The following is a 21,287-nucleotide window of genomic DNA, read 5'->3' as shown; positions in this document are numbered from 1 at the left end:
TTTTCTCTGTTGCTTTTCTGTCTCTATTTCATTGCTCTTTCCTCTAATCTTTCTTATTTTCTTCCTTTTCTGCTAGCTTTGGATTTAGTTTGTCTTCTTTTTTTTTTTCTAGTTCCTTAAGTTGTAAAGTTGATGGTTAATTTGAGATCGTTCTTGAATTTTATTTTTAGTCATTATTTTAAAAACTTATTTATTTTTAAATCAAAGTAGAGTTGAAATGCAATGTTATATTAGCTTCAGGTGTATTTTCTTTTTTGTTTGTTTGTTTGAATGTAAGCATTTGTAGCTGTAAATCTCCCCCTTAGCATTGCTCTCGTTTCATTCGTCTTTAAGTGTTTTATAATTTCCTTTATGATTTCTTCTTTGATCCATTGGTTGTTTAAAAGTATGTTGTTTAATTTCCAAATTTTGTGAATTTTCTAGTTTTCCTTGTTAATTGGTTTCTAACTTTATCTCATTGTGGTCAAAGAAGATACTTTGAATGATATCTATGTTTTAAACTTGGAGACTTAATTTATGGCCTCAAATATGATCTATCCTGGAAAATGTTCCATCTGCACTTGAGACGAATGTGTATGCTATTGTTGGTTAGAGTGTTCTGTTCATGTCTGTTAGACCTAATTGGTTGATTGTGGTGTTTGCATTCTCTGCTTCCTTATCTTCCATCTAGTTGTTCTATCCATGTTGTGAGTGGGGTATTGAATTCTCCAACTATTATGTAGAACTGTCTACATCTCCCTTCAATTCTATTAGTTTTTGCTTCATATATTTTGATTTGTCATCAGATGTATCATTGTTATAATCATTGTATCTTTGAACCTTTTATCAATATATAATGTTCTTATTTATCTCTTAAAAACTTTTTTTGATTTAAAGTTTATTTTGTCTGATATTAGAGCCACCTCTGTTCTCTTTTGGTTACTATTTGCATGGAATATCTTTTTCCATCATTTCACTCTCAATCTGTCCAGGTTTTCTGGATCTTAGTTGAGTCTCTTATAGTTGGACTCTTGTGTTTTTATCCATTCTGCCAATCTCTGTCTTTTGATTGGAGAGTTTAATCCATTTACATTTAAAGTACTTACTGATAAAGAGGGACTTATTTCTGTCATTGTGCTATTTGCTTTCTATATGCTTTATAGCTTTTTTGTCTCTTGTTTCCTGCATTACTTTTTTTGTTTAATTGATTTTTTTTTTGGTAGAGAAATTTTAAATTCCTTTCTCATGTCCTTTTATGTATAATTTATAGCTGTTTTCTTTATGGCTACCATGGGGATTATGTTTAACATCCCAAAGTTATAATATTCTAATATGAATTTACACCAGCTTAGCTCAATAGCTTTTTGAATCTGATTTTGTTTGCCCATACTTACTGGTCGTAGGAAGTTTTTGTGTTTGAATTAAGCAGGTTGACAGCTGAGGGATTTCACATTCTGAAAATCTGCTACCTGGAAAGCAAATGTACCCCAGAACTGCACAGGGAACAATTTTATAAGAAATAGAGAAACAGTTGATGCTTGTGTCGGTGAGGAGAGAAAAGGAAAGAGGAAATTAATGAATAATAAAGAAGCAGCTGATGTCAAAAATAGGGAAAGTTATGTTGAATCAGGGAATGATTCTCATACAGATTTGTCAGAATTTGATAGGGTTTTAGATAATATTTTCATAACAGAATAACATCCTTGATTGGGCATACATTTAATTAAATTAGTTGAGGAGGACAGCTTTGGGATGTTCATTATTATTACATTTCAAATAGGCCTTTCAACTGTGAATGAATACTGAGAATAATGAATCTTCAGTGGCTGTATGAAAAAAAAAATCCATCCAGTGTAAAATGTAATTCAGGTTATTTCTGCAATATGGCTATGTTTCATGGAGGTAGATGCAGTACTCTTATCTATTACAAGCAATATAGTATTGTGTGTAAGGACTCAGACTGGCATCACACTGCCTGGCATTCAGCCCCAATTCTGCCATGTACTGTGTAACTTTGGATAAGTCGCTTAAACTCTTTTGCCTTAGAGTCTTTGTCTGTCACATGGTGATGATATTAATCATGGTGTGTGCCTTATGTAGTTTTGTGAAGATCAAATGAGTTGATATACACAGAGTGCTTAGAACACTGTTATTAAACACATAGTAAGCACTTATAAATAATAGCTACTATTTTTATTGCTAAAGAGAGGATTGTACTGACAAATTTTTTGCTTTCCTATTCAGATAGAGTCTGAAATCTCAGTGACCCCCGCCTGCAAGCCTCCCCATTTTTCTCCATCAGTCCATTCTCCTCCATGATTTCCCTGCCTTATCTCTTGACCCTACAAGGGAAATTATTACCTCTAGAAGGCTTTAGGCAGTCCCTTATGGATGTTGTGAACCAAAGGTTTACACCTTCCTTATGAATCAGGAACCCTGCAAACTGCAGCCTGTAGGGCACATCTGGCCTATTGCCTTTTTTGCATGTGCTCCTGAGCTAGGAATTGGTTTTCAATGGCTGAAAAAAAATCAAAAGAAGAGGAATATTTTGTGAAATTGTGAAAATTATATGAAATACAAATTTCAATGTCCATAAGTACAATTTTATTGGAACATAACCATGCCAATTAATTTCTGTGTTGCCTGTAGCCACTTTCATGTCACAGGGGCAGAATCGAATAGCTTGCAACCGAGACCTAATGGCTTACAAATCCTAAAATATTCACTATCAAGCCTTTTCCAGAAAAAATTTGCCCACCCCTACAGTAAATACTACCATTCAATGCTTTACATTTTCCTGTATTTTTTGATAGACAATTCTAGGCCATAACTTGTCATTCAGTTTTTCCTCTCCCAGTTTTTCTTTGCAGAATGATAGTTTCTCTTCTTAAACTTACCCTGTATAATGATGCGAATCATTAATTTAGAGCTTGCTTGGGCACTCCTATCTTAATTATGAAGAATAGCTTTAAGATATCAGAATACTTTTACCTGTAATTGTATTGTATACCATGTGTACTGTTACTGGAAGAGAATGGTTTTTCCTTTCATAGAATCTTAGAGTTGGAAGGGACTTCAAGGTCATCTAGTTGTGTTCAATGACATTATAGATGAAGAAAGGGAAGACCCAAGAAGTGACATAAGTGACCCTCTGTCACAGGGCCAGGCCAACAAAGAATCAGGACTAGTGTGCATTTCTCGGTCTGATTCTCCCTCTTTTATGTCTTACCAGTCCCAAATCCCCTAAACCAATTGTCAAGGTCAGCTTTGCATTGACACTGAAGGCCTTGCAGACACAGGCCCACCCTAAGGGTTTGTGTCAGCAGAATACTCATCCTTAGGGTTTGCTTGTCTTTGCCTCTTCTCTGGAGAAGTCTTTGAGAGGCTTTGGTAAAGACGTATAAAATAAAAGGATGAGAATATTATCACTATTGGACTCATTTCATCACTTCTTTGACTCTGGCACAATACCTTGTTGGGCTCAGAGCAGTGTCCACAGGCAAAAGAAATAGAAAACAGAAAAAAAAATTACATTCAGGTACTTATTAATAATTGGCCCAAACGTTTCACTCTTTTGATTCTTCAGTTATTTTTACCTTCATCCTGGGTCACCTGTTAACTTCCAGGTGTCAGGTATAATGAGGTCCTACCTGAACTCCACAAGGAGAAATTGAATTAGAAAGAACTGGGCTGGTTATTTTCAAATATTATAAAGGGAACAAAATGTGAAATGAGGTATTTACAGTATGAAAATGACCTCTATATAAATTTAGAAGAAATAAGACTTTCTGGTTGTTTTTACTTCTTGAGGTAGTCTCCTACAACCATAATTTGAATCACCTAAGAAATGTAAATATTCTGTGTTATCACTGGGAGGACTGTTAATATTTTGGCTTTGAAGATCAGTTTGATGTCATCTGCTTGATAAGCAAATATTATTCATTTCCCCCTTTCTCTCACCTTACTCCCATTCTCCCATTTGTTGGTTTTAAACCTATACCTTTCCCTTACTTTGATTTTCTGGTTTCTTTCCACCATTTGTTTCTTTACTCTTCATTCCCCTTCAAATTTTGAAGCTCAGTTTGGTTTTCTAAATATACACACGATTCCTGCCTTCTGTAATTTACCTCCAACAACTATGAATCATCCATTTTTTAAAAATTTCAGTTCATCCACTGGTTACCATTTATTTTGCTTCCTTACTATGTAAAACAACCCAAGAGCCATTCCCCCTGAGGGTTTTTTAAAACCTCAATTCACCTGATGTAAATCTTTTGTATCTAAACTCCGCTTCATACCCTCAGTCACCTAATATCATACTGGCATTTTGAGGGTGACCTCCAGCATATCAGGCTTGCCCTGGAGTTAGAAGTTTGACACTATTAGGCAAGAACCTTCAAAACTGGTAATAGGAAGACGAACATAGTCTAGAGTTAGGCCTTCTGCACAGAAGACAAGAGTACTAGACCAGGTTGCCAAAAACCTGGATCTCTTACTAATTTATCCTTAATGAATTCTCTCTTCTCCTCTAGCTTTGTATCCTCATCTGAACAATGAGGAGGTTGAACTAGACAGTCTGAGTTTCTAAATGTAGGAGTGGGCCAAGGAAAGGGAACTGAAGACATTGTCTAGTGTGGGGTGTTGTGAAGGTAAAAATATACTAAATGGAAGGTCGCAGAGGAAGAAGATAAGGCCTAAATTTGGTATACTTGGGGTTTCATCACCTCATATTCCTTAACGGATTGGATAAGAATATGTGAGGTAAAGCAGCTCTCAAGAGAACATGGTTTGACTCTCCTTTTAAAGTGAAGGGAATCAGGGACAAGTGCCCATTCTCCTGTTGCTTGTGGTAACTATTGGCTCACTTGCCTGTGGATCGCAGGCAGGGCCTCCTCAAAAGACTTTCTTTTCTCTCTCTTTTTTTTTAAAGATTTTATTTATTTATTTGACAGAGAGAGACACAGCGAGAGAGGGAACACAAGCAGAGGGAGTGGGAGAGGGAGGAGCAGGCTCCCTGCAGAGCAGGGAGCCCGATGTGGGACTCGATCCCAGGACCCTGGGATCACGACCTGAGCTGAAGGCAGTCGCTTAACCAACTGAGCCACCCAGGCGCCCTCTCAAAAGACTTTCTTCTCAAGTTCCGTGTTTATGATAAACGTCCTTGTGAGTATTCTGTGAGAGAGCAGTTTTTATTTTGATGCAAAAAGTATTTTTCTTGACCTTTCTTCATGTGGGTGAAGCAGACCTTTGAGGAAGCTGATAAGAATGGTGACGGCTTACTGAATATTGAAGAGATACATCAACTGATGCACAAACTAAATGTCAATCTTCCCCGAAGAAAAGTGAGACAAATGTTTCAGGTACGTTTTCACAGTTGGGTTGGCCTTGTGTAAAATACGCGTTGGAAGTTACTGTTGTGCTTGGATATTTCAAAGGCTGTTTTGTTTTGTCGAGAGTTGATACTACCTGCTCCGTATTGTTGCGTTTTTCTTTGATGAAAAGAGGTGTTTTGTTTTGGGAAGGAAAAAAAAAAAAGCTTCCTGAACTTAACAATTTCACTTCCTAGGATGCTTTTTTTATTGTTGCTGTTTTCAGAGAGTAATTATACGCACTTTACCTGGCACTTAGATAATGGAGTAAACCTGATCAAGGCCCTTTGAGGGAGTGATAACATCTCATGTGCCTACCTCACAGAGCTCTTGTGAGGATCAGAATCAAGACTAGATAGCATGGGGCGCCTGGGTGGCTCAGTTGGTTAAGCGACTGCCTTCGGCTCAGGTCATGATCCTGGAGTCCCGGGATCGAGTCCCGCATCGGGCTCCCTGCTCGGCAGGGAGTCTGCTTCTCCCTCTGACCCTCCTCCCTCTCATGCTCTCTGTCTCTCATTCTCTCTCTCTCAAATAAATAAATAAATAAATCTTAAAAAAAAAAAAAAGACTAGATAGCATGAGAAAACAGCACTTACTGAAGCCCTCAAGAGGCTCTGTTTCATTTCAGAGGAGTTTTTTAGAATCCATGATGCTTAGAAGTGCTGTATCACTCCTACTGTTTAGGGAACTCTCCAGAAGTTCATTCAACTGTCTGTTCGTATTAAATGAGATGCTCTTTCCCTGTTGGTCAGTCCTTTGAGGAAAATCCTTGGGCCAAAACTTACTCTGTGGCCCCCAGCTGGGACTGTACCTAGTCCTCCATCGAAGGTGCAGAAGTGAGCTCTGTTGAGTGAGTGCAAAGACAATGTTAGATTACTAGTAATTGCTAATATCCTAATTTCAAAAGTGCTCTTATTTGGAGAGAAGTCATATGCACGATCCATGTTTTGCAATAATTTTCTATTCTAAGTGATTAGGTGACATTTTGTGCATGCAAAAATAAGCAGAGGGTGTGATATTTTCTGATGGTTAATGTTTTGTGCTGCTTTTGTTTTCTAACCATTTGTTCTTAGAGTCAGTAAGGGCAGAAATAATGTGAGGGATGAGGTGCAATGATGAATGGAAGGTGGAGGCTGGTTCCATTCTGTGACCTCTTACCGTGGTCCTGTCCTTGGGAAGCTCTTGGCTGGACATGGTTTGCAATGAGGGGGACTTGGTCACATTGCACTGGAGAACAACAGAAGAGAAAGGAAAGAAGGGGAAGGCATATGCTGTAGAAAGAACCCCAGAGATGGAGTGAGGGGCTTTGGAGGGGAAATGTATTGTCACAAATAGAGTGAACTGTCTTTCAACTATATGGAAGGGTTTGCCACATTCCTGGCACTCCCTGTGATATCTTACTTTTGTCCTGTTGTGAGCCCCACACTCCCAGCTATTCCTTTCCACAGAAAATGCTCATGGTACTGAAGAGGTAGCTTCTGATCAAATTAGACGGGCCACGCTTAAAGAGGAAAGGCAAAGCCTGTACCTACAAAAATAATGATGTGGGGGTACTTTTTGGAAGTTAGATAAGGGAGTAACATAAGATACTGATCTGTTTTTATTTATGCATTTTTCCCCTTCAGACACCTTTTATTTCTCATGCACTAAGCATTTTGCAGGGCAAACCAGGAAATGTTTATGTCAAATGTCTTATGCGTTCAAAGTGAATCCTTTAGATAAATTTTAAGAAAACATTAGGGGTCTCTTTTTGTGACCTTAGGTTTAAAGACTTATCAAGCCAGAAGTGTAGGATAAGGAGTAGGACCTGCTGGAGATCATTTCCACTGCAGGCTTTGTACCTAGCAGGGTTGTGGAAATGCTCTTTGTGGGAGTGATAGGACCAAAGGTCTTGGTATTATTTCAAGAACATTCTTCTTCTGGCTAATCGCTAGTGTAGACATTGAAGCCTTCCTAGAATTTTCTTTGCTTTTTTGTTGCAGAGCAAGATTCAACTAAAATTTTTTTCAAAGTAATCTTTTACGTTATGGATAGCTACTTTTAAAGTCTCTAGATGCTATTGTTTACATGTTGGAGTTTTACTGTTGTTAATTGTTTAGGCATTTATAAGGAAGTCTTGAAAAAGTTACTTCTCTGTATCTAGGGTTAGATACTTTGAAACAAAGTTATGGCAGAAATTTGAATATTAGACCCAGTTTCTTAAGACGCAGTGACTCTACAAACAAGCATCTCACACACCAAAAATGTGGATATTCTATAGACCATTCTCCTTCTACCTTTAAAAGGACAGAAGGCAATCAGCTCCACAATGAAACTGTGTGTTATTTAAATATTGGTTAAAGTGTGTGCTCATAATTATCCCAAGGTTAGTAAAATTTTTAAAAATATATTTTTCATGAGCACACTGACTTTCAAAGCTATGTTTAAAACCCTGTAGCAGCTGAATATATACATTCCAAAACCTGTGCAGTTCAAGATGCTATTCATTCCCTGTCAGTTTGGGTTCAGTTATAACTGTGTTCACATAAAATGAAGATCATGTAAATGGATTAGCTGCTCATTACATATTCCCAACAATTTTAGGGTTTTCTGACAAATTCAGCCAATCAGAAGGAAGATACATGTTGAAAGATTCTTGCTCAATATTACTAGAAACAAATAATTTCAACTAGAAATCAGTCCAGGTGGATTTTTCAGACTTCTGTGGAGGGAAAACAAGCAGGAGCAATAAACTACCTATGCCGAATTAAGAGAGATTCTGTTATACATAAAAATTATATTTGAATTACATACAGTTCAGAACCTGGTTAGAGACTAGTATTTTCATAATGTGTTAAGTATTTTTTCTCTTTTGCTCATGATTTGTCTTGTCCATCATTTCTTTTTCTTTTTCCCTTTTTTTAAAGATTTTATTTATTTATTTGAGAGAGAGAGAATGAGCATGAGATGGGGGAGGGTCAGAGGGAGAAGATTCCCGCCGAACAGGGAGCCCGATGCGGGACTCGATCCCAGGACCCTGGGATCATGACCTGAGCCAAAGGCAGACGCTTAACGACTGAGCCACCCAGGCGCCCTTTCTCTAGCTTTTTGAGTTGAATTATTATCTGTTTTCAGTCTACCTTGCTTTCTAATAAATTGAAAACTTCATTTCCTTCTAATTACTGCTTTAACTCATCACAAAAATTTTAATATGTAGTGCAAGTGTTCACTTCTATGTCTCATTTCCTATTTAGAAATGTATTATGTTGTCTTCAGACTTTTTTTTTTAAGCTTTTTTTGTTGGTTTATAAATTTACTGTGATTAGAAAAATTGGTTTTTATAAGGTTGATTCTTTATAACATGAAACGTTTTTTGTGGCCTAATAAATAGTTAAATTGACCCACGTGTGCTTGAAAAGAATGTTTACCATTTGTGAAATGTGTTCTAGCCTTTTTATAGAAAATATTATTTCCCAGTACTGAATTTCCTATTTCAAATTCTCACACTGCCTTGGTTTTTCTCTGACTTTCAGGAAGCTGATACAGATGAGAATCAGGGAACTCTGACATTTGAAGAATTCTGTGTTTTTTACAAAATGATGTCACTGAGACGGGACCTTTATTTGTTGCTCTTGAGCTACAGTGACAAGAAAGATCACCTAACTGTGGAAGAACTGGCTCAGTTTTTGAAGGTGGAGCAAAAGGTATCATTGGACTGTTGGATTGAATGTTTACTTAAAAATACCTAAGAATATACAGGTTTCTTCTGGTGTTGGATATAGGTACACTTTATTTTTAGGATAGAGGGGTAAATATCACAATTCCACAACAAGTCTTATGAGTTATTTATAACATGTTTCTAGCAGCTTTTATGAGGGAGTGATAAATTGAACACTCACATAATTTTTTAACTTAAATATGTTGACTATGGGTAAGCACATTTTTCCACAAAGTAATGGATATTAACTCATGTGTTTCATTTTAGATATAATGGCTATGTTTTCTTTATACTAATAATATAGGTAGGTATTTGTTAACTATGATGTAATTCTTAACTAGCAATATAGTAATTCATTGATAATTCTGATAGGAAATTGACATTGGATCATATCAGAAGACTAAGTAAATTAAGTCCTGATTAGCAAAGAGAACCCCTAAATGTATTTCAAATAAGAACTTTTTTTAAAAAAGATTTTATTTATTTATTTGAGAGAGAGAATGAGAGAGAGAGGGAACATGAGAGGGGGGAGGGTCAGAGGGAGAAGCAGACTCCCCCCTGAGTGTGGAGCCCGATGCGGAACTCGATCCTGGGACTCCGGGATCATGACCTGAGCCGAAGGCAGTCGCTTAACCAACTGAGCCACCCAGGCACCCTGAAATAAGAACTTTTAATTTTAATACTATGTAGTCTGAACTGTGGTCAACAAGGCTAGTCTTCTCATATATTTTTTTTAATATCGCCTGAAACTCTTTCTTACTAATGTAGAATAAATGAATTTTTTTTGTTTTTTTTAGCTTTATTGAGTTACATATGACTAAGATTGTATGTGTTTAAGGTGTACAATGTGAGGTTTTGATATAATGTGTACATTGTAAAATGATTACTACAATCAAGGTAACTAACATATCCATCACCTCACATACTTATGATTTTTGTGTGTGTGTGGTGAGAACACTTAAGATCAACTCTTAGCAAATTTCAAGTATATAATCTAGTATTATTAACTATGTTCACCATGCTGTACATTAGATTGCCAGAACTTATTCATCTTGCATAATTAAACCTTTGCACTCTTTGACCAACTTTCTCCCCTTCCCCCTCCAGGCCATGGCAACCAACCAGCATCTACTCTGCTTTTATGATTTTGACTTTTTAATTTTTTAGGATTTTGGTTATTTATTTGAGAGAGAGCGCACAAGCAGGGGGGAGGGGCAGAGGGAAAGAGAGAAGCAATCTCCCCGCTGAGCAGGGAGCCTGATGGGGCTTGATCCCAGGACCCTGAGATCATGACCTGAGCCGAAAGCAGACGCTTAACTGACTGAGCCGCCCAGGTGCCCCTATGATTTTGATTTTTTTAGATTCCACTTTATCAGTGAGATCATTTGTCTTTCTTTGTCATTTCATGTAGCATAATTTCCCCTGGCTTTTAAAGATGTCACAAATGGCAGGAATGATTTAATCAATCGTGCCTACATAATGGGACCTCTACCAAAGACCCTGCACCATGAGGTTTGGAGAGCTTCTGGGTTGGTGAAGCTATACGGATGTACTGGAAAGGGGAAGGGGTGTACTGTGAGAGGGCATGGAAGCTCTGAACACATTCCCACATACTTGCCCCATGCATTTCGTCATTTGGCTGTTCATGAGTTGTATACTTTGTAGTAAACCAGTCCTAGTAAATAAAGCACTTTTCTGAGTTCTGTGAGTCATTCTAGTGAATTACGGGAACCGACAGGCTTTCTCCTTGACTAAACTCTTGACAGGCTCTTCTGAGTCCTTTTTTGACTAGGCCCTGTCATCGGGCCTTGTCTTCAAGCGTGCAGCTGTAGCAAGAATCCTGCTAAGTCTCTTTAACCAAAACCTGCATCTTTGATGCCTGATCACCTCAATATCTGATAAAATTCCTTATCTTTCACCATCTCCTAAGTGGTATCTGATCACTTTTTTTCCTTCAGCAAGAACCCTGTTAGGTAGGTTTAGCCAGAAATACCTCTTACCCCTGATGTTTCCTCCACTGACCCTGACCCAGCTCCTTGGGTATAAATCTCCCTTGTCCACCCTGTATTTGGAACTGAACCAGTACTATATACTGAGTTCTCTTTTCCCCTATTGTAATAGTTACTGATTAAAATCTGTTTTTATTGCTTTAAATACTGTCCCGTTCTGTTTTTTCTTTTTTTCTTTTAAAGATTTATTTATTTGAGTGAGAGAGAGTGTACGTGTGTGCACAAGTGGGTGGAGGGGCAGAGGGAGACAATCTTCAAGCACACTCCCTGATGAGCATGGAGCCTGACAGCGGGACTGGATCTTAGGACCCAGGAGATCCTGACCTAAGCCGAAACCAAGAGTCAGATGCTCAACAGACTGAGCCACCCAGGTGTCCCATGGTCTGTTTTTTCTTTGATAGATCCCCCAGATTTGTAGTAGGCCAAGCAGAAATGCGTGTATCCTGAACACCTCATTTGCGGCTAGAATCTGAGGTGGAGCAGTCTATGGGATTGAACCCTTAACCTGTGGGGTCTAATGCTAAATCCACATAGTTAGTGTCAGAACTAAATTGCATTGTTGGGCACTCAGTGTTGGAGAATTGAAAACTTGGTTGGTGTCAGAAAAAGATACACTACATTTGGTAATGATTTACTTTACCCCATTCCACAGTCACATACATTTTAGGAATAACAGATTCAGATTTAATAAATTTTGGTGTTGCTTTCTTAAGGATTAAGTGTTAGCAAAATGTTTCTATCAAAATCTGTTATTTTAATTAGTTTGCTAATTTGGCAAAGGCAGAGATTCTCCATTAACAAAGTTAACTATAACACAGGTAGAACATGGGAATGAAGTAACAGAAGAATTTTTTTCCCTATGCCCTACCACATACATCTCTTCTCTGTTTTCTGCCTTTATAACTACTTTTGTACTCCCACCTGGACAACTCTTTTAATACAGTAGAAAGAACATTAGACTGGGAGCCCAGAAGACCTACATTCCATACCCTACAGGCTTTATTGGTTGGAGAATCTTGGGCAGGTCATTCATTGTTTCTGAGCTTTTGTTTCCTAATCTATAAAAGGGAGCTGATATCTACCTTTCCTTTCCAATCTCACAGTGTCAAATTGAACATTGATTGTAATGATAAATGTGAAGGCCCTTTGACACAGATATTCAGAAGCACAGCAGTGTAACAGATTAAAATTACAATATTTAAAACCACTGACTTCAAATTCATTTGGACAAGTGGAATTAACCCAGTCCATTTGAATAACAATAGTGAACGTCACTTGCTAAGGGGCATGTGTTTCTTCCCTCCTTTTGGTTATATTGACATTCAACCAGTAAATTTTTGTTAGGGGAAACAGAAGCCAGGGCTCTATGACATCTGCCCCTGGCAGACGATTACCTGCATCTGGTTTAATTTTCTAAATTAGCTTGAAGCTACCTATGGGCATAATCTGAAAGATATTTTATGGTTTTTTTTATTTATTTATTTTTATTTATTTATTTTTAAAGATTTTATTTATTTATTCATGACAGAGAGAGAGAGAGGCAGAGGGAGAAGCAGGCTCCCAAGGAGCAGGGAGCCCGATGCGGGACTCGATCCCGGGACCCTGGGATCATGACCTGAGCCGAAGGCAGACGCTTAACCATCTGAGCCACCCAGGCGCCCTATTTTTTGTTTTTTTTAAAGATTGTATTTATTTACTTGACAGAGAGAGTGAGCCAGCACAAGCAGAGGGAGCAGCAGAGGGAGAGGGAGAAGCAGGCTTCCCACTGGGCAGGGAGTCAGATGCGATGCGGGGCTTGATCCCAGGAACCCGGGATCATGACCTGGGCTGAAGGCAGATGCTTAACCGACTGAGCCACCCAGATGCCCCTGAAAGAAATTTTTCAAAAATTATCATACATCGGGCGCCTGGGTGGCTCAGTCGGTTAAGCCTCTGCCTTCGGCTTGGGTCATGATCCCGGGGTCCTGGGATCGAGTCCCACATCGGGCTCCCTGCTCGGCGGGAAGCCTGCTTCTCCCTCTCCCACTCCCCCTGCTTGTGTTTCCTCTCTCGCTGTGTCTCTCTCTGTCAAAAAAATAAATAAAATCTTAAAAAAAAAAAAAAATCATACATCAAGATACAGAAGCCATAAAGGAAAATATTAATGTCTTGAAACTTTTAAGTTTCTGTGTAGTCCAACTTATCAAACACCATAAAATTAATGTCTAGCACAAACTAGGAAAATACTTGTAACATACAAAGGGAGAAACGGTGAAATTCCTTAATATGGAAAGTGCTGTCATAGATTGCTGAGGAAAAAAATGAATACCCAATAGACACATGGGCAAAACATTTGAAACATAAAAAATTTCATAAAAAATCAATAAGCCTATTGAAAAGTTCACCCTTCATTAGGAATTCAAATATATGAAATAAATGAAAAGACCATTTTTCACCCACTAAATTAGTAAAGGTTAAAAGAATACTATCAGACATGGTGTCTGTTTCTTACATTTCCAGTGAAGTTGTGGAATGGTATAAGTTTAATTATCAAATTAATTTGGGACAGTTTAATTATCAAATTTTATATAACTTATAAACCTTTGACCAATCTGTTTTACTTCTAGTAGTTCATTCTGAGGAAATAATTGTGTTCATAAAAAAAAAGATGTGAAATTATGCATTTCAGCATTCTTTAAAGTAGAGAAAAATTGGGCACAATCTAAATATGCAGCAAGAGAGTCATTAGTTAAGAGTTTTGTGGGATTTTGAGTTTTAAAATGGGATTTTCACAATGGAACAAATTGGAGGCAATTTGACGACTCATATGGCAGTAATTCATTCATTTTTGATAGCATAAGATTGGTGTATACACCAGAATATTCAACTTTTACAGATTTACTCAATTGTGAAATGAAGTATCACTGCTGGTCATATATGTTGTCAAAGATGATGTGAAATCAAATATTGGCCCACGGGTCAGATTTTTATTTCACTGAAGCTCTCTGAAACCTGAATTCATACCTTTGACAGGTCCAACTGCTGTTTGATTAGGTCTTTCATTTTTTTTTTTTTTAAGATTTTATTTATTTATTTATTTGACAGAGAGAGACACCGCGAGAGAGGGAACACAAGCAGGGGGAGTGGGAGAGGGAGAAGCAGGCTTCCCGCCAAGCAGGGTGCCCAATGCGGGGCTCGATCCCAGGACCCTGGGATCATGACCTGTGCCGAAGGCAGACGCTTAACGACTGAGCCATCCAGGCGCCCCAGTCTTTCATTTTTAAAACCTGGAGGTGCTAGGGGAAAATTCTCTCTGTCTTTTATATCCATGAAGAAGTGCCAGTTAAGAAGAAACCAGCTGGCTGACATTTCTCTTTCATTGCTTCCTTGCAACCACAAATAAAGATCACCAACATCCACAAGTGTGTGATTCCAAAGTACTAGGTCGGGTTGAGGTTTTTTGGTTTCATTTTTTCCTCCTGTGTTTGCCAAAAAGCAATCTATGTCTCCTCCAGATCTACTATCCATTTGCTGGCACTGGGGCGGAATGTGTTTTGTGTTCAGTGATTTTTCAGAGCTTTGGTTCGGGAGCGATAATTGGGTTTCATTCCCCTATCCCCCTGACAGCCTTTCTTAACAAGCCTCTATTTTCTTTCTATCCTTTTGTTTCTTGTGGCTCGAGGAGAGAGGAAGTGAAGGCAGGACAACTGAAGCATCCTTGCAGTCTGAGAAACCACCTAGCTGTTTACTGAGTGCAAAGGCTACACCTCCGTGGATAAATCAAAAGCAGATTTCTCTTCGTGCAGATTTCGCTTTCATCTGAAATATGCATATGGGTGGTTAATTCCAGGGAAATTTTCAGAGCTTTACTGATCTCATGTTAGAGGGCCTTCTTATTGTTACTTGTTTATCTGACATAGATCTATACATTATCTCATTGTGGTGCTTCTAACAGTTATCCCCTTTGTGTCTTTATTCTTTCTGCTAAAATAGTCCCTTGATTCTTCTGACCCAGTTACCAGCGTCACTGTGCCATCTCCCTTCATTATCTTTCACTGAATCCAGAATGATGTGGTGAGAGTCATGGTCATTCTAACCTTCTCTCTCTATAAGAAATAATTATAAACATTTCTTCGTTTATAACTACCCCTTTTGGTGCCAGTGTACCTCTATCTTTTTTTTTTTAAAGCATTTTCCTCATCATAAAAGCATTCCTTTAAGAGTCCTTTCTGAGTTTCTGTTTCATTTACTTAATTATTCACAGTTAATGCAATTGAGAGAGTTTTCAGAGTAATTGTATCTTGTAATATTTTTGCTGCCTTGAATATAGTTTCCAAATGACATTTTCTGTGAAGTAGTCATACATTCAAATGCTTTGAAATGTGTGGTTGAATATTAGGATGAGTTAGAGGTAGCCAGTTTGGGGAGGTAAATTGTTTCTTATTCAGCTGAAAACTGAAGGACCAGTCATTTAGAGATGCTCCTCCACTCCCTTCTGAAGTTACCCCAAGATACAGGAAAGAGACTTTTTTCTTCTGCGTAAGACTACAAGGACAAAGAGAACAGGGGAAGAGACAGGAACAACAAGATCTTGAAATTTGTCTGATCTAAAGGAGACCCCAGAGCACTGAAATTCAAGCCCACAGAGCAAGAAACACGAAGCAACTTCGTTCACTCAGCGGAATCCCGGAAAAGCTCAAGAATCAAAGTTACATGATGCCCTTGAAAATAGGAGATGAGGAGGGGTGACAAACACAAGCACTGGTTGGAAGTGGTGTTCTAGATCCTCTCTCCTACCTCTTGCAGCAGGGTAACTGTCCCTCCTCCAACCTGGCATAACAGTGGAAGTCAGAACCGGAGAAGGATGGCCCGGAAGGGTCTAGCTTGAGGCATCCCAGGCCCCCCTGAGTACTGGACATGTGGTCTGTGAAGATGGCTGCAGGAATTCCCCCATTCCTGTATGTGTGCCCCTTGTCAATATGACTTTCCTTCTCCTCCCATCAAGCAGTAGTCTCTTCTTTCCTGCCCCTTGAATCTGGGCTGGCTTTGGGATTTGGTTTGACTAATAGATTGTGGTAGAAATGATGAACAAGGAGCTTCTGGAAGCCCTGATGGTTCCACTCCTGCCCTGTTGGAACTGTGTGACTACCACATGAGGAAACCAGGCTAGTGTTTTTGAGGATGAGAGACTCCTCAGAGAAAGAGGCCCAGGACCAACAGCCGGCACCCACCGCAGGCATGTGAGTGAGGCCATCTTAGACCACTGAACTGTAGTCAGGCGACTGGGTGCCTATAGTCACTTGAACAACGCCTAGATGAAAACAGCAAAATAACTGTCCAGCCAAACCCAATCCCACTTGCCATCCTGCACAAATGTGATTTAAAAACAAACAAATGTGGTTGTTGTTTTAAGCTTCTAAGTTTTGGGTGGCTTGTTTCAGAGAAATAGGTAATGAGTTCAAGGACAAAGTGAACATCTGTGCATTGAAGTGGGAGAACCATAACCCTCTTCTAATAATCTGCTCCTATGTTTATATAGGGGAAATTACAGGTAGGAAATAGGAGAATATGACAAGCCATAGTGGGTTGGATAGTGGCCCCAGAAGATACGTCCCAAGTCCTAACTCCCAATACCTGTGAGTGTGACCTTATTTGGAAATAGGGTTTTTGTAGATGTAATTAAGTTAAGGATGTTGAGATGAGATCATTTTAAATTCAGGGTGGACCCTAAATCCAATGATGAGTGCTCTTAGAAATGCCAGAAAAGACAACCTAGACACACAGAAGAAGGCCACGGAGGCAGAGACTGAACTTACGAAGCCCCAAGCCAAGGAATGCCAAGGTTTGCCAGCACCCAGCAGATGCAAGGAGAGAGGCATGGAGCAGATTCTCCCTCAGGAGTCTCCAGAGGGAGTCGACCCTGCCGACACCTGGACTTTGGACTTCTGGTCTCTAGAACTGTGAGAGAATACATTTCTAAGTTTGTGGTAATTTATTAACAGTAGGCCTAGGAAACTAATATACCAACCCCAGAAAAAAAACCCAGACCTGAAGATATTTACATCAGATATCTGATAAAATAGTACAGCCAGGGACTTCTACAGTGAAGCCCACCAGTCAATCAGCTCTGCTCAGGAATTACAGAGCTTCCAACTAATTTATTTTGATTTTAAATACATGTTTAAATAATTTAAAAAATGGGTTTTAAAAAGGCAAGTTTACCACATGTTTGAGGAAATCCTCTACCATAAGATACAGAGACCAAGGTAAAGACAGAGCATCAGGAAACTTGGAGGAAATAGAGGCAGCGCAGGGAAAAGGACATTTTTAAAACTGCCATTAATATCAGAGTTTTGCAACACGAGACTGTAGCCATGAAGCCAGAGCAATACGCTCTGGGAAAAGATGGTTCAGAGGAGGAAAAGAGCAGAGAACGAAATTCAATAAATGGCTTGGGAGATAGTGAGAAAATTGCCCATAAAATAGAGCAAACACAAAGAAATGGAAAATAGAAAAGATAAGGAAATTAGGGGGTCGATCCAGAAGGTCCACTCTCTGAATAATCGGAGTTACAGAAAAAGATAAGAAATATAAGGGAGGAGAGGGCGCCTGGGTGGCTCAGTTGGTTAAGAAATATAAGGGAGGAAATTATAAAATAAATAATACAAAAAATGATTAGCATGGAAAGTTAGAACTCTCTAGGCTGGCAGGGCTACTGAGTGCCAAGTGCTGTGAATATAAGATCCACAGAGGGGCACCTGGGTGGCTCAGTCAGCTGAGCATCGGATTCTTGATTTCCCCGCAGGTCATGATCTCAGGGTTGTGAGATTGAGCCCAGGGTGGGCTCCGTGCTCAGTGGGGAGACTGCTAAGATTCTCTCTCTCTCTCTCTCCTCGCCCCTGTACCCCCTGACCCCGCCCCTCTCCCTCCCGCACTCTCTCTCTCAAAAAAAAAAAAAAGATCCACACAGAGACAAATCATAATGAAATTTCACAATGCCCTAAAAGTTTACATAAAACAAGAGAGAGAGAGAAAAAAAAAGTTGATGCAATTAACAAGCAAAAACAGGTGCTTTCAAAGGACTGGAATCAGTATGGCATCAGACTTCTCAACAGCAACTCTGGAAACCAACAACATAGGAGCAACAATTTCTGACCTCGAATTTTCACCTGGCTAATCTGTCCACCGAGTGTGTGTGCAGAGTAAAACACACATAAGAACACAAAAACACATGCAAGAAATAAATAATTTGCTTTCTGGGCGTTCTCTGAGGAGCGTGAGGGGATGAAGTCAGAACAAAAGCTGATTGAAGTGCTGGAATCCCACCAGCCTGGAAGAAGAAGGACCTTTCTAGGGGATAAAGAGTTGGAGTTCATGGGTTATTTGTTGCCTTTGGTAACTGAGAGGCCATTAGAGTCACTAGGAAGAATTTATGAGGGAGACACTAGAAATTAACCAAATGGGTAGGCATTGCAGTAATTAACAGATTGGAAGAAATCCTGTAAGAAATACAATCATAGGGCTCCTGGGTGGCTCAGTCATTAAGCGTCTGCCTTCGGCTCAGGTCATGATCCCAGGGTTCTGGGATCGAGCCCCGCATCAGGCTCCCTGCTCAGCGGGAAGCCTGCTTCTCCCTCTCCCACTTCCCCTGCTTGTGTTCCCTCTCTCGCTAGGTCTCTCTCTGTCAGATAAATAAATAAAATCTTAAAAAAAGAAAAAAAAGAAATACGATCATTATACCATAGACTCAGTATTCAACATTTGCATGATCAGAATAATTCAAAATTGAATAGTAATTTGATAAAAATTAAGATATAGCTATCCTCGGTGGAGGGGTAGAGGGAGAAAGTTTGCAGGCCCAAACTAGCTAAATCTTTAACACAATAAAAAAGTCAAGAGGTAATGCTTAAAGTGTATAAAAACAGAAGATAACATATTAACATAGTAATTAGGAATATAAAGACTCCTTCCACTGGAAATATCTAGAAGTGTTGACATTACTTTTATTTGGAGAGTGGTTCTCAGTATAGAAGGGGGAATTCTGCTTTCAATCATAAGCATCTTAGTTTTGACTTATTTATGAATATATTACTTTGATAAAAATAAATTGAAAAGAGTTTAGCAATATTAAAATTCTCTGCAAATTATATTATGATTTTTGTGTTTGGTGTGCTTTGGGAATCATAGATATAAGAAATATAATTATTTACTTCTGACTGTGTTTTGAAATTGTCACTCAGTGTCAAAGCTTTGCCAGATAACTTATAAGAAGTCTGGGGATAAAAATTTAGGATCAGAATAATATAGTATGTTATATAGACATCTATGACTTTGATTTCTACAACGAGTCCATTTGGAGTGGATTGACCTTTAATATGAGGGCCAGTTAGTCTTTTTTGGATGAGATTAAGTATTATAGAAAACAAGGAAAAGAGAAATGGAGTTCAGCCTGGAATAATCAAAGAAGTCAAACTATAATAACTAACTTGAGAGCTTAAAACATCTCAAGAAGTTAAGATTTAGGAGTTTCAGCTATATTGAAAAAACAGTTTTGAAAGTAAGCATTTCAATTTTTCAGTACAAATAAAAACTCCCAGATAATAGGTGTAGTGTAAAAGAAAAGGCTTTGGATTTGAAGTCAGAAGGTTGAAATCTGATCCTTGGTCCTGCCTTCTATTGGTTTTGTGACTTTGACATAGTGAACCTTTCCTAGCATAAATTTTCATATTTTAAAATGGGGATTAAAATCCCAAGTTTACAAGACTGTTGTAAGAACTATTTAAGATTTTGTGTGTAAAGGCTCTTTATAAACTTCACAGCACTGACTGCATTATATAAAGGTGAAGCATCATTAGTATATTCAGGTTTTTTTTTTTTTTAATTTTTTATTTTTTATTCTTATGTTAATCCCCATACATTACATCATTAGTTTTAGATGAAGTATTCCATGATTCATTGTTTGTGCGTAACACCCAGTGCTCCATGCAGAACGCGCCCTCCTCAATACCCACCACCAGGCTAACCCATCCTCCCACCCCCCTCCCCTCTAGAACTCTGTTTGTTTTTCAGAGTCCATCATCTCTCATGGTTCGTCTACCCCTCCGATTTCCCCCACTTCATTCTTCCCCTCCCGCTACCTTCTTCTTCTTCTTTTTTTTTTCTTAACATATATTGCATTATTTGTTTCAGAGGTACAGATCTGAGATTCAACAGTCTTGCACAATTCACAGCACTTACCAGAGCACATACCCTCCCCAGTGTCTATCACCCAGTCACCCCATCCCTCCCACCCCACCCCCCACTCCAACAACACTCAGTTTGTTTCCTGTGATTAAGAATTCCTCATATCAGTGAGATCATATGATACATGTCTTTCTCTGTTTGACTTATTTCACTCAACATAATACCCTCCAGTTCCATCCACGTCGTTGCAAATGGCAAGATCTCATTCCTTTTGATGGCTGCATAATATTCCATTGTATATATATACCACATCTTCTTTATCCATTCATCTGTCGATGGACATCTTGGCTCTTTCCACAGTTTGGCTATTGTGGACATTGCTGCTATAAACATCGGGGTGCACGTACCCCTTCGGATCCCTACTTTTGTATCTTTGGGGTAAATACCCAGTAGTGCAATTGCTGGGTCTTATGGTAGCTCTATTTTCAACTTTTTGAGGAACCTCCATACTGTTTTCCAGAGTGGCTGCACCAGCTTGCATTCCCACCAACAGTGTAGGAGGGTTTTTTAAAGCTCTTTTAGCACCAGTTGCCTGGTATAGAAAGAACAGTCCTCCGTGTTGGAAACAGCAAGTGGCTCAGATACTGATAGCAAATAGAACTTTCAAAAGAGCTGCATGAGAAATAGGAGTAGAGTAGAGAGAAGTTGTGTTCTATTTCACCTTATTAGCTATGTCACAAAACAAAGGGGAAAGGAACTGTAAAGAGCATTAACCTATGTTGAACAACCCTCATTCACACAGTAAAATCTCACAATAACTTTTTAAGTAAGGTCTAAAGAATTCAGTTGTGTAAAAATGCAGGATTTTGCTATTGGGAGGTTAATAAATTAGACCAGGAGATGGGGGAAGCGTGGAGCTGAATGAGTTGTACATTTCCTTTCTCATTATTATGAGATGTTATTGCATGTCACTGAGTTAATCCTTAATACTTGAATTTTGGTAGAAAATGGATTATCTTTCCTCCTTTCTTTCTTTCTTTCTTTCTTTCTTTCTTTCTTTCTTTCTTTCTT

At 38.8% G+C, this 21,287-nt stretch overlaps 1 protein-coding gene across 3 annotated transcripts in view; it reads left to right on the top strand.

The window, feature by feature from the left end:
- PLCH1 (phospholipase C eta 1) overlaps window positions 1-21,287 on the top strand; it is a 174,856-nt gene that overhangs the window by 95,625 nt on the left and 57,944 nt on the right. For all 3 annotated transcript variants that reach the window (XM_034997536.1, XM_034997531.1, XM_034997524.1), the window contains exons 4-5: window positions 5,210-5,339; window positions 8,861-9,031. In XM_034997536.1, coding sequence (XP_034853427.1) covers window positions 5,210-5,339; window positions 8,861-9,031 — 301 coding nt within the window. The remainder of the gene's footprint in view (window positions 1-5,209; window positions 5,340-8,860; window positions 9,032-21,287) is intronic.

Source organism: Mirounga leonina, unplaced genomic scaffold, assembly GCF_011800145.1.
Source record: "Mirounga leonina isolate KUSES-001 unplaced genomic scaffold, KU_Mleo_1.0 Mir_115, whole genome shotgun sequence".
NCBI lineage: Eukaryota > Metazoa > Chordata > Mammalia > Carnivora > Phocidae > Mirounga > Mirounga leonina.
Note: the sequence above shows the minus strand (reverse complement) of the source record. Positions and strands in the feature narration are given on the sequence as shown.